The following is a 13666-nucleotide window of genomic DNA, read 5'->3' as shown; positions in this document are numbered from 1 at the left end:
AGATTTTTTATGTTCTTTAAAAAATGAAACGACCGGAACTCCTGAGATTCTTAATGTTCTTAAAAAAAAAATGAAACGACCGGAGTTCCTGAGATTCTCAATATTCTCTAAAAAATATGAAACGATTGGAGCCCCTGAGATTCTTAACGTTCTCTAAAAAATGGAACGACCGGGACCCCTGAGATTCTTGATGTTCTTTAAAAAATGAAATGACCGGAGTCCCTGACATTTTTAATATTCTTTAAAACATAAATCGACCGGAGCCTCTGAGATTCTTAATATTCTTTAAAAAAATGGAAAGACCAGGGCTCCTGAGATTCTTTATGCATGTTCTTTAAAAAATAAAACGACCGGAACCCCGAGATTCTTAATGTTCTTAAAAGAAAATGAAACGACCGGAGTCCCTGAGATTCTCAGTATTCTCTAAAAAATATGAAACGACCGGGGCCCCTGAGATTCTTAATGTTCTTTAAAAAATGAAACGACCGGAGCCCTTGAGATTTTTAATGTTCTTTAAAAAATGAAACGACCGGAACCCCTCAGATTCTTGATGTTCTTTAAAAAATGAAATGACCGGAGTCCCTGAGATTCTTAGTGTTCTTAAAAAAAAAATGAAACGATCGGGACTCCTGAGATTGTGTAAAATTACTTCAAAATAAAACGACCGGAGTCCCTGAGATTCTTAATGTTCTCTAAAAAAATGGAACGACCGGAGCCCCTGAGTTTCTTAATGTTCTTTAAAAAATGAAACGGCCGGGACCCCTGTGATTCTTAATATTGTTAAAAAAAAATGGAAAGACCAGGGCTCCTGAGATTTTTTATGTTCTTTAAAAAATGAAACGACCGGAACTCCCGAGATTCTTAATGTTCTTAAAAAAAAAATGAAACGACCGGAGTCCCTAAGATTCTCAATATTCTCTAAAAATAATGAAACGATTGGAGCCCCTGAGATTCTTAACGTTCTCTAAAAAATGGAACGACCGGGACCCCTGAGATTCTTGATGTTCTTTAAAAAATGAAATGACCGGAGTCCCTGACATTTTTAATATTCTTTAAAACATAAATCGACCGGAGCCTCTGAGATTCTTAATGTTCTTTAAAAAAATGCAAAGACCAGAGCTCCTGAGATTCTTTATGCATTTTCTTTAAAAAATAAAACGACCGGAACCCCGAGATTCTTAATGTTCTTAAAAAAAAATGAAACGACCGGAGTCCCTGAGATTCTCAGTATTCTCTAAAAAATATGAAACGACCGGGGCCCCTGAGATTCTTAATGTTCTTTAAAAAATGAAACGACCGGAGCCCCTGAGATTTTTAATGTTCTTTAAAAAATGAAACGATCGGGACCCCTGAGATTCTTGATGTTCTTTAAAAAACGAAATGACTGGTGTCCCTGAGATTCTTAGTGTTCTTAAAAAAAAAAAAATGGAACGATCGGGACTCCTGAGATTGTGAAAATTACTTCAAAATAAAACGACCGGAGTCCCTGAGATTCTTAATGTTCTCTAAAAAATGGAACGACCGGAGCCCCTGATTTTCTTAATGTTCTTTAAAAAATGAAACGGCCGGGACCCCTGAGATTCTTAATATTGTTAAAAAAAATGGAAAGACCAGGGTTCCTGAGATTTTTTATGTTCTTTAAAAAATGGAACGACCGGAACCCCCGAGATTCTTAATGTTCTTAAAAAAAAATGAAACGACCGGAGTCCCTGAGATTCTTAATATTCTCTAAAAAATATGAAACGATTGGAGCCCCTGAGATTTTTAATGTTCTCTAAAAAATGGAACGACCGGGACCCCTGAGATTCTTAATGTTCTTAAAAAAAAATGAAACGACCGGAGTCCCTGAGATTCTTAATATTCTCTAAAAAATATGAAACGATTGGAGCCCCTGAGATTTTTAATGTTCTCTAAAAAATGAAACGGCCGGGACCCCTGAGATTCTTAATATTGTTAAAAAAAATGGAAAGACCAGGGTTCCTGAGATTTTTTATGTTCTTTAAAAAATGGAACGACCGGAACCCCCGAGATTCTTAATGTTCTTAAAAAAAAATGAAACGACCGGAGTCCCTGAGATTCTTAATATTCTCTAAAAAATATGAAACGATTGGAGCCCCTGAGATTTTTAATGTTCTCTAAAAAATGGAACGACCGGGACCCCTGAGATTCTTGATGTTCTTTAAAAAATGAAATGACTGGAGTCCCTGACATTTTTAATATTCTTTAAAACATAAATCGACCGGAGCCTCTGAGATTCTTCATGTTCTTAAAAAAAAAATGAAACGATGGGGACTCCTGAGATTGTGTAAAATTACTTGAAAATAAAACGACCGGAGTCCCTGAGATTCTTAATATTCTTAAAAATAATGGAAAGACCAGGGCTCCTGAGATTCTTTATGTTCTTTAAAAAATGACACGACCGGAACCCCTGAGATTCTTAATGTTCTTTAAAAAAATGAAACAACCGGGATTCCTGAGATTGTGTAAAATTACTTGAAATTAAACCATCGGAGTTCCTGAGATTCTTAATGTTCTTTAAAAAATGAAACGACCGGAGCCCCTGAGATTCTTAATGTTCTTTAAAAAATGTAACGATCGGAACCCCTGAGGTTCCTTATAATATTTAAAAAATAAAACGAAACGACCGGAACCGCTGAGACTCTTTATATTGTTTAAAAAATGAAACGATCGAACCCCTGAGATCATTTATACCTATCTTTAAAAATAAAACGAACGGAGCTCTTGAGATTTTTTATATTTTTTAAAACATTAGACGACCGAGATTCCTGATGAGATTCTTAATATTCTTCAAAAAATGCAACGACTGCGACTCCTGAGATTATTTATTTATTCTTTAAAAAATGAAATTACCATGACTCCTGATGAAATTCTTTATAAGTATCCTTTAAAAAATGAAGTGACCGGAACCTCCAAGATTTTAATCCCTGAAGTTCTTTATATTCTTTTAAAAATGAAACAACCTGATCTCTTCTGATTCTTAATATTGTTTAAAAATGAAATGACTGAGACGCCTGAGATTCTTTATATTCTTTCAAAAAACGACACGAACATTTGAACTATTTAAAAATTAAACTACCAGGGAGTCCTGAGATTCATATTCTTTAAAAAATGAATTGACTCTGAAATTGTATATATTATACAGTTATATTCTTTAAAAAATGAAACGATCGGTGCCGCTCGTATTCTTTATATTCTTCAAAAAATTAAACAGCCGGAGTTCCTGAGATCCATTATATTCTTTATAAAGTAAAACTACCAGTGCCCCTGAGATTCATTATATGCTTTAGGAGATAGGTATAACGACCGGGACCCCTGAGATTCTTTATAAATATTTAAAAAAATATATCTTCAGGGGTCCCTGTGATGTGCTATATTTTTTAAAAATAAAACGACTTGGGCCGCAGAGATTATTTATCTTCGTTAAAAAATTAAAGAACTCGGAACCCCCAAAATTCTTTATGTATATTATTTCATAAAGAGATGAGCCCCTGAGATTCTTTAAAATCCTTAAAAAAAATGACTGCGGGACCTGAGATTCAATTGTAACATTTCATGGTGACTACAGTTTTATCAGAAATCGTGAATTCTTTTTTTCTTGAACATTTTATGGCAAATTCGAATTTATATCAGAAAGTGTGAATTCTTTTTTTCTTTTTATTTCAATAAATACCATAAAGTGTTACTGAATTAATAAAAAAAGATTTTTTTCTGAATCTCTACAATTTTTGTGTTTAATATTTTCCCCTAAAATAATAATTAATTGAGCCAATATTTTCAAATTTCTGTTTTTACATGTAAAATCCCTGTGTTAAAAAATGGTTCTACATTCTGTATGTGATAATTAATAACAAATGATACACAAGTAGTAGGTACTTAATACGACCTAAATTAACGCAAAACTAGAAAACATTCAACAAAATATTAATTCAATTACATAAATTAACTAAATTTTGCTGGAAATTTATTATTGTATAGAAATTATCACATAACAAAGGGTTGGAATATTATCTACCTACTTAAAATATTTTACACTTATAATTGTACTCTTTTTCGTCTTTGTTCGTTGTTTGAGGTTAAAAAAAAATCACCAAAAAAGCCTGTTCTTATAGTGACATTAAAAAAAAATAATTCCAGATCATCTTGAAGAAATCGGGTCAAAGAGCGTATTTCATTTCCCAACTTATAAAAGTTTTGATTGTACTCTTAGAAACATTTTTGAAAACAATCTCGAAGAAACTTTTCCAAACCTTTCAGATCTTTAAGATCCTTTTTACTTTACCAGTCAGTGTTGCTTCTGGTGGGCGAATGTTCTAAATCAAAATTAATAAAAATCCACCTCAGATTGACCATTGCTCTACTTACATAAAATGACGAATTTTGTATAATCATTAGGTATGTTTGATTTTGTCACGAGTGGATGTTAATTATTTGATGAAAAACGACGAACAATTCATTGCATTTATCATTTCAATGTGATTATTTATGAGTATAATTTATTACAACGAGTAGGTGCGGGCATTTTGTGCTATATTTTAATAAACGCGTTTAATGCATCCATTATGAACCAATATTAATATAATGACAACGTTTTAACAACGAAACAGTTAGTTCATTTGATTGTGTGAACACTGAACAGTGCGTCTAAATATGTAAAAAAAAACACAACCCCCAATCTCCGTCCAATAATAGTTTTCTAATCACAAACTCCCAACCGCCGAACTCATCTCCCCTCGCCCATCCGAAACAAAATTCAAAAACCATCATCATCTGCCGCCTTACATGCCAGTGCCAGCCCATATTTACCCAAGACAACCCCTCTTATTCCGCACTTGTATATGAAATGGACACAGGGGCATTTTCAGAATAAATATTTATTCAAGGCACGCACATTCTTATAAAATCGATCCGTAACAGAGGGGTGTCAAACATAATACTTCGCCTCTCCGCCCGCGCTGCCCTCCGCTTTCACACGCTCCTTAATTCACCAAATTGTGTTTTCAAGATTTTTCAGTTTTTAGTTTGGCGGGGATACCGCGAAGGCGAGGGAGGTTCAGCAAATACTCGCAGATTTTTCCTCGACGGAACTATAATTACCGCCCCGGCAGCTACTGTTTTGTCACTGGATCTCGAGTGCTGTGTCAACAGTACGGGCTTAGTGTATTTGCTGGGCTGTCAGTTAGTTACTGCCAACCTAATAGCACATCCATGCATATATTTGCCGTGGCTTGATGGTTGTATTTTCGGGCCCACTCCTGCCGGAGGCTGTTTGTCTACACGACTTGCGATGATGTTTTATTTTCATGGGTTGATTAATGAGGAGATGGGAGCACAATAGAGGGATTTGTGCTGTTTTAAGGTAAATACCTGGAGAGGAATTTGCGAGGAGGGGTCGCGGGGAGGAGGGAAGGTGTGATCGATTAAAATTCGCCGAAAGCGATGTTGTGTTATGAAATATATCTATAGGACAAAGAAACTCTGGCGTGGACATGTTTTATCGGCCATCGATGGGTTTTTATAGCGCGATAAAAATAAATAAATACGAAGATCAAAAACAGTTTGATTCGGAGTTGGCTTTAATTTAAAAAAAAACTTGAGACAAATAGGGTTGATTTTCGCGGCACGTTCTTATTCAAATACCCCATTCAGGCCCCCATCGCTCCTTCGGCGCCCCTTTAATATGCCGTAACACGATCATAAACAACATTACACGAATATCGGTATGCAAACAGGAACAGGAAGATGATTGATGTCGATGCGACGGGATCTCGCCTCAGGAAATACGGGACCCGCTGGAATACGATAATCCATCTCGCAAATCTGGCGCTTTATTCCCTCCCCTTGTTGCCGCCAGCGTGTGAAATGGGTTAGCAATTACGGAAGAAACTGCAGCTGATTGGCTTTGCATAATTTGTTAAGTGAGCGGTCGTTTCACCATCGACTCCTGGACGTTTGACTACACTTAATTGGTCAATAAAACCGAAGAAGTTACACATTCACATGTCTTCTCGGGTTACGCGCCCGCAAGGGCGCTAATACCGCAGCGTTCTGCCCGGGCACGACACCCAGATCACGTTACCAAAGCCCCACATTTTACCACCATTAGGCATTCCAAGGTTTGAGTGGTGGGATCGATTACTACGTATCACTTTCAACACAAGAAAGGCTGGCGTAGGTAAAGGTAAATACGGCAGCGCTGGCTACAAATTATAAAAAAAAACAATACGCGAAAGATATAACTTCTGAGGAAATGAGTTTTTTTACTGGAAAATGACCTACTTGCGAATCTGGGGTCTGCCGCCGAACTTTGATACCAGCCGGAGGAATAATGGGGTGTGAGGCCCAGATTTTCTGAAACGGGACAGTATTGGCCGCCGCCAAACTGGCCCATCACTGGGTAACTTCCGTTCATGCTGCAGCCGCCGCTTCCTGAAGTACCACCAGCACCTGGGGAATTTATGCTGCTTCCGCTGGATGTAGATCTGCAAAGAAGAAAAATGGTTTTTAGTCAAGATTTTAATTGTCAAACATTTTTTTAATCCGTTTTTTTATATGTTTTCCCATTAACCTAGTTATACCTAAGTAATTCCACAGTATTTTAAGGTGGTTTATTTTTTTATTTCTGAGTGAAGATTGCTCCATTTTTTTCAAGGTTTTCAAAATAATTTTGGATTTTGATAAAATATGTTTTAATAAACTAGACAGAAAAATAGCTGAATTTATTCCTTCATTTCGTATACCAAGAAAGCAATAAAACGCACGATCAGAGACAACCATGGGTTTTTGCAAGTTTGTCTTTGATTGTTGCATTTTCAACTCAAACTCTCAAACTGACGGTAATCTGACAAGACGAAAAGTCTATCAAAGACAAATCTTCAAAAATCCACTGGTGCCTTTGATCGTATTTTTTATTTCGTTCGCGATACCTACACTCATGTTTTTTATTACTCTTTCAAACACTCATGTCAAAGTTAGAAAAAAAAAACTACATTCATATTTAAAAAATAACGAAGAAAATCTGCCAAAAACGCCATCTTTCTTACATGTCGTAGGTATGTATCAGAATAGGCAGCACTTTATCAAAAGTGAGCATGAATTCTTGAATCAATCTCGAAAAATACTTGTCGAGTAAGTTACACTTAATATTTTTTCTACGATTCCATCAGTAGGAGTAAATTATGAAATTATGACTCTTTTTAAAGTTAATGTCAAAGCACGGATCGAACTTGCCATACGTTGTAACTGTTTGGAATTTATTAATTTTAAAGAATTGGTTAAGTTTACTTTTTCTCTTTAGAAATAGGTCTCCCGTTTTCGTCTGTCCGTCTATCTGATGTCCGTCTGTCTGCCGTCCTGATTTTTATTGGACAGATTGTTGTCAAATTTTGTATTTATTTTTGTACTTAGATGGTAAAACGCTAACCAAAATTTTTCTAATCATCGCCACCAATAATGTGATGACGTCACTTCAAAACGTCCAGATTTTTGGGAAAAAAAATCTAAATTATAAAACATTTTGCAATTTAATTTTGAATCTGCCAAACTGAGTGCTTTGAAATTTTGCAGATGTTTTAAATTTATGGTAAATATAATAAATTTTTAATCAAAATATATTCGGTTATCTCCTCCAAAAATTGATGACGTCATCTCAAAATTTTGCCGGATAAACTTGTGATTTATTTTTAATATCTAATTAATATTTTTTTTATTTGCTTATACAGGGTGTGTCAGAAAAATTAATGACTAAGTTGTTAAAAAATAAATATCCAATCAAATTTAGGAATTTAACTCGTTACTTTGGAAATTCGCAATTTAACACCTTTTAAATTTAAAGTTTAATAGGGGCAAAATCAGTCTTATCTTAGCAAGTACTAGCCCCGCCCTCCCGCTCCCTATTTTCTCAGAGTTTGTCATTTGCCAAAATAAGTTTTATTTTTCCAAGCACCCGCCCTCTATTTTCTCAGAAGGTACGGTGTTTGCCAAAATCAGTCTTATCTGAGCAAGTACTAGCCCCGCCCACCCGCCCCGATTTTCTCAGAAGATATGTAATTTGCCAAAATAAGACTCATCTTAGCAAGTACTACCCTCTGAGAAAATAAAGGGTGGGTGGGCGGTTCTAGTACTTGCTAACATAAGTCTTATTTTGCAAATGGCATATCCTTTGAAAAAATAAAGGGCTGGTGGGCGGGGCTAGTACTTGGTAAGATAAGACTGATTTTGACAAATGACATACCCTCTAAGAAAGTAAAGGGTGGGTGGGTGGGGCTAGTACTTGTTAAGATAATATATAGGATAATTGTAAACCAAAATTACCAATTTTAAAAGAATTCAGAGATTCGCAATTATTGCTTAATTTTTTTATAATGAAAGCACAAACTCTTTAATCTTAATTACTCGTTTTCATCACTAATTAATAAGAAGTTGCATAACAGAACATAACTTTCTTATTTATGAATCGTATCTACCGACGGATTCAGCAGAAATGTGGTTATAATTAATTAGTCTGTTTTGACATCACATTAAATAAAAAAATAATTATTAGATAGATAAAGGTTACATTATAAAGTGGTTAAAAAAAAAGTGCTCACGGAAGGCTGTGAACAGTGAACTAATGTGTATATGTATTTTTTTAATCATGTCACAATTTTTGTACAACAAAATCACAAACATATTTATTTGTTTTTTTGGCATCAAAAATATAAATATTTATATATCTGTATATACATATACAGGCTAAGTCAGTAAAGACATATTTCGCGGTACCTAGGTATCTCAGTAATTATTGGAAATCGAGCAAAAATTAAGAAACGGAAGTTGTATATGGTTCTTTGTAAGCAATACACTAAAATTATTTTCAACTATACAGAGTGTTCTGCTTTCGAGAGTTAATACAACTTGTTTTTTTTTAAATAGAACACCTTATATACATTCTCGTTGGTTTCTTCCTAGGCTTTAAAATCTTATTTATGTTTGAAATTCCAATGCCACCTTAACACGTTATTCCAATTTTCTTAATATTTTGTAGCAATACAACGTTTCACAAAAAATCGCCAAGAGGTTATTTTTAATATCTGTGGAAATTTGTGGACAGGAGATTGAGTTTTGATATAGATACAGGGTGTTTCTACAAAATTCAAAAATATTACAGTTCTCAACTATCGATTTTACAGTTCTTTCATTGCATCTGACTCCGTTTTTAATTTTCTTTATTTTTGTTTTGTAAACCCCTGCATTGCTAAAATTTTTTAATAAAATTGCAATAACGTGGCAATATCGCATTAAAATTTCAAAACTAAGCCATGGTTGATGTAAAGTCTAGACTGAGCCCATAATTTGTATGTTACGCCAAAGAAACAGAACACTCTGTAGAATTGAAAATGATTTTAGTTGTACGATACTTTGACAACCATCTAACTTCGGTCTTTATATATTTTCTATCTTTAATAGTAAGTGAAACTTTGTAACTCACCCTGTATATTCTTTTAGATCGACATCAAGTAGGAATATTAACTGTTGTTAACATACCCACATTTTACTCTTGAATATAAAGCACCTTGCATGAATATTCTATATAAATTCTTTATAAAAGTCACGAGTAGCTACTGCACCTAATGTACATATGCATACAGTCGTTATTAAACTTTCACGAGTTTGTACAAGGTATTGAAAAAGTATTGAACTAAAGATGAACCAAAATTCTGTTAGTTTAGCTTAATTTTTCTGTGTAATTGACTTTTGCAGCTCAGTTGTGATCATTTTGGTGTGACGTCATTATTTTTCTAATACAGGCATGATTTATTTCTTTTATTTGACCGTTGGTAGATTTATGAAATTTATCGAGTTCAAATTACGTCTTAAAAATGCCAAAGCTTTCAAGTTTAGAATTTTTTTAAATATTTGGGGAAAGTTTTTTTTCAACCATTTTTTTCGAGTTCTTCAAAGCCTTCTTAACAACCTAACATCCTCATAATTTTTTGATCACCCTGTATAGCACAAAACAAGCAAAAATAAGCACCATCAAAGGACAAATCTGGTTATAATTATTATTAACAGAAGTGTATGTAAAAAATGTACATATACAGGGTGCTCAAAAAATTGCACGACAAGTTGTTAAAGACTGCTTATGGAATAGAGAAAAAATAATTTTAACAATCCTTGGTTCCAAATGTAGAAGACATAACTCTTCAAAGTTTTTTTTTGATACTTCACCGTATTTTAATTCAGCAGGTTCAGTTGGATACATGAAATCTATCGGACTTTCTTTCAAAACAAATTTTGAAAATATCATGTCTTTATCCATAATATTACAAGAGTTAAAAATTGTTCAAAATGAATCGGACAACAGCAGTTAATTTTTCACCCATTTTGATCTATTTATCAACGTCAGCTTGACGTAAAGAATTTTTTAATGATTTTTTTCGAACTTAGACTTGTAAACTTAATAATGTACGGTTGATTTAGTGCGCAATTTTTTGAACACCCTGTATATGAAATCACTAGCTCACTAAGTTAACTAATTTTAAAGCATTTGGGGAAATTATGAAAATTGTTCTTCCTGCGATTTAAAAAATTGCTGCCGTCGTAGTTTTGAATTCAAAATTTTCAAAATTTCAGAATAGTGTAGATATATATATCTAATAATAATTAATGGTTGAAATCTTGGAAGGATTTTGAGAATATTAAACTAGATTTTTGTAAACAAGGAAATTTTAATTCTGTAATTTTACGAATATGTAAATTTGTGTTTTCTCGACTTTTTACAGGGTGTAGACTACGGAAATGCCGATTTCTCGTGTCCATCTGTCTGTCGTTTCTTTATCGCTAATTTTATTGAACATATAATTACCAAAATACGACATTCATCTTTTTAAAAATTCCCGTGACTTAATAATAATCGACATTACCAGCCACACAGTTAATGAGGTCAGATAACTGCATTTTTTCTAGCACCAACTTCACTACTATATTTCTTTTTACCCCTTCTGAAAAATTAATGACGTAATAACTTTGGCTAGCGTCTACCAAATGAAAGAAAATGGATTTTTTAGTTGCAACTTGCGTAAAAAAATGTAATTTTTGGTGGAATGTGAGCAAATAAATATACAGTGTGTTTCAAAGTTCTAGTGGAATATTGCACATTTTCGGAGTATTACTGAAAACATTTTAAACGATCTGATAGAACTCATTTAAATATATGCATACAACTGACAAGATTTTATTTTTAATTGCACTAAATTTGAATTTGTAAAAGTAGAACACTGTATAAAGTATTTTTATATGAATTGTTTTATTCCGTCTATTATAAAAAAAAAAACAAATTTATTAAATATATATCATTTTAGATATACTGTATTTAGAGATTTAAACAATTTCTATCAGACCAAGTCTCAAAATATTTTGTTCAACAGTCCACATAAACCGCCAAAATCCCGTATAATAGTCAGTGTTGCACCGCTGAACACTCTCACTCTAAAAATACTTTCATGCTCGCACTTGCCCGTTTCGTCCTTCATCACCACCCCGACATCGTCGCCGCAACGCGTCGGCCGCCTTCCTACCTGTACGGCGACGGCGGGTTCGCCGCCAACTCCAACTTCCTGTAGGACTCCTCGATCGGGCTCAAGATATCGGTGACGCTGAACGGCGTCGAGTGGTGCAGCTGCTGCAGATGGCTCAAAACCTGCGGTCCTCCTTGATGATGCTTGGGGCTCAGGCTCATAGCCAGCTCGACCCCATTGAGCTCGGGTAGTAGCCCGTGCAGGTCTCCGCGGTCCGTCACCACGGGCCCCTCGCCGTAGCCCCCGGCTGCAGACGACATCGACGCCCGCCGCACTAGACGCCCGCCATCACGCTCACTCGAATCCGACTTCCGATACCCGAATTCAATAAACAAACTGACTAACTATATAAATAAATCAGCGATCGAGCTATAGCACTCTTCAGGCGCTCTTGATGTAAGACTCTTTAGCGGCGAAGTGCGCTTAACTTGCCTAAGCGTACTCTTAGAGTGTCCTCAAAGTGTACATGGCACTTCTGCCGGCCCCGCTGCATTCTGGGTACTCGAAGCGGCGGCGGGGCGGGGCGAGGACGAACGAGGGACGGTTCGGCCAATGAGAGCTGTTGGAGATTGCGGAGGGCGGCCGCTGGCCCGGCGAGAGCGAGCGGCGATTCGCGGTCTTATGGAAAGGGAGTTTGGGCGAAGGGGCGGGGCCGGGACACGAGGGTGGCTCTTCACTTGGATATTGTGTATTTATATCGTTTTATTGGGCATATTGATTTGGGATGGAGCACACTTTTTCTCGCCGTTTTGATTCAACGAGGTGCACGCAGTACGAGCGGGTCGAGGACTGATTGGGATTGATGGCAACGGCAAAAACTGAGCGGGACGACTGGGGGCCGGAGGGAATCGTGGGGCGGAAGAGAGCGCTGAGGTCCACGACGGAATCGTCATTTGGGAGATTGACGCAACAAAATGAAAATTTCTTGCAACAACAAGGTGATTAAGGAGAACTTAATTTTTATGATTTTCATCAGTTATGTGGAAAAAGCGAATATTAAATTTTGTATTTTTATTTTTTATTATTTTTTAAGGTAAAGTAAAGTCTGCCGATGCAACAATAATGCACACATTTCCCAAAATTAAAATTTTAAATTGTATCTATTTATTTTCATTTATCTGCTATAATAATAGGTAATGTCGGCGTCGGCGAAATATGTATTGAGTTTAAATAATAACATTAGCAAAGTATGAAATGAATCAGTTTAATCGAAAAATGTTTTCCTCTAAAAAAGTCTAACGCTTCTGGCGTCATAGATCTTGAGATGTTGTTTGGATATTATTATTATTATTGTTATTATTCTCAGTTTTGTTGGCGACACTGATGACGTTTTGAAAAATTTATATTGTTTTTGGAATTTTAAAGACGCTACCAAGAAAAACAAAGCTGGTAAAAAAATTGTAGACGGTTATTTTGACAGAACTTCCCTCGTCTTTGAAATATGGTCCGATAAATTCCGCTTCTTTAAAAAATTATAAAATTAAATTCTGCGATTTTCGTTTTGTGATAACTTGCCTTTTTCTCTTAGCATACCTACCTACCTATCTACAGTTTAAGTTTCATGTTGTGAAAAAAAGTCTACATATACTTATTAAAACAAAAAAACAAAATGTAAGCCCGCCCACCCGCCCTGTCTCAATTGTGATGATTTTTTTATTCGCCGTAAACCAAGGGGGGGGCGGAGCTTAAATGGACAATACATATTTCATTCAAAACATCTTTTTGAGTATCGTGTTGTTCAAAGAATAATATGTACCTATATTAAGAAAAAAAGACAAAATTTAAACCCCGCCCACCCACCCTATCTCATTTGTGATGATTTTTTTTATTCTTAGAAGCTTGAAACACGTTTAAAATGGTAAATTTTTATAACGAAATATAGGAGATTTTCCAATTAGGCTCCGCCCCTAGGTCTGCCAACGAATGAAAATTTCATTACTATTTAGATCGGGGCAGGTATGGGTGCAGCTTAATCTTTGGCTATAATTTTATCTTAATATCATCTTAATAGTATTTTTTGAATAACACGATACTCAAAAACATGTTTTCTATTTCTTGAACAGAAATAAGAATTTTGCAATTAAGCTCCG

General features: G+C 35.2%; 1 protein-coding gene across 1 annotated transcript in view; it reads right to left on the bottom strand.

The window, feature by feature from the left end:
• The window catches only part of LOC135126318 (homeobox protein Nkx-2.1), a 44512-nt gene extending 32505 nt beyond the window's left edge, over positions 1 to 12007 (bottom strand). Inside the window, exons 1-2 of the mRNA XM_064052279.1 lie at positions 11577 to 12007; positions 6298 to 6500 (exon numbers count right to left, since the gene is read on the bottom strand). Coding sequence (XP_063908349.1) covers positions 6298 to 6500; positions 11577 to 11836 — 463 coding nt within the window. The 5' untranslated portion in view covers positions 11837 to 12007. The remainder of the gene's footprint in view (positions 1 to 6297; positions 6501 to 11576) is intronic.
• Between the last annotated feature and the right edge of the window lie 1659 nt (positions 12008 to 13666).

The sequence above is a fragment of the Zophobas morio genome, unplaced genomic scaffold (genome assembly GCF_036711695.1).
Source record: "Zophobas morio isolate AGI-343-1 ecotype UQ-CSIRO unplaced genomic scaffold, CSIRO_AGI_Zmor_V1 ptg000010l, whole genome shotgun sequence".
NCBI lineage: Eukaryota > Metazoa > Arthropoda > Insecta > Coleoptera > Tenebrionidae > Zophobas > Zophobas morio.
This window is presented reverse-complemented; position numbering and strand designations above follow the sequence as displayed.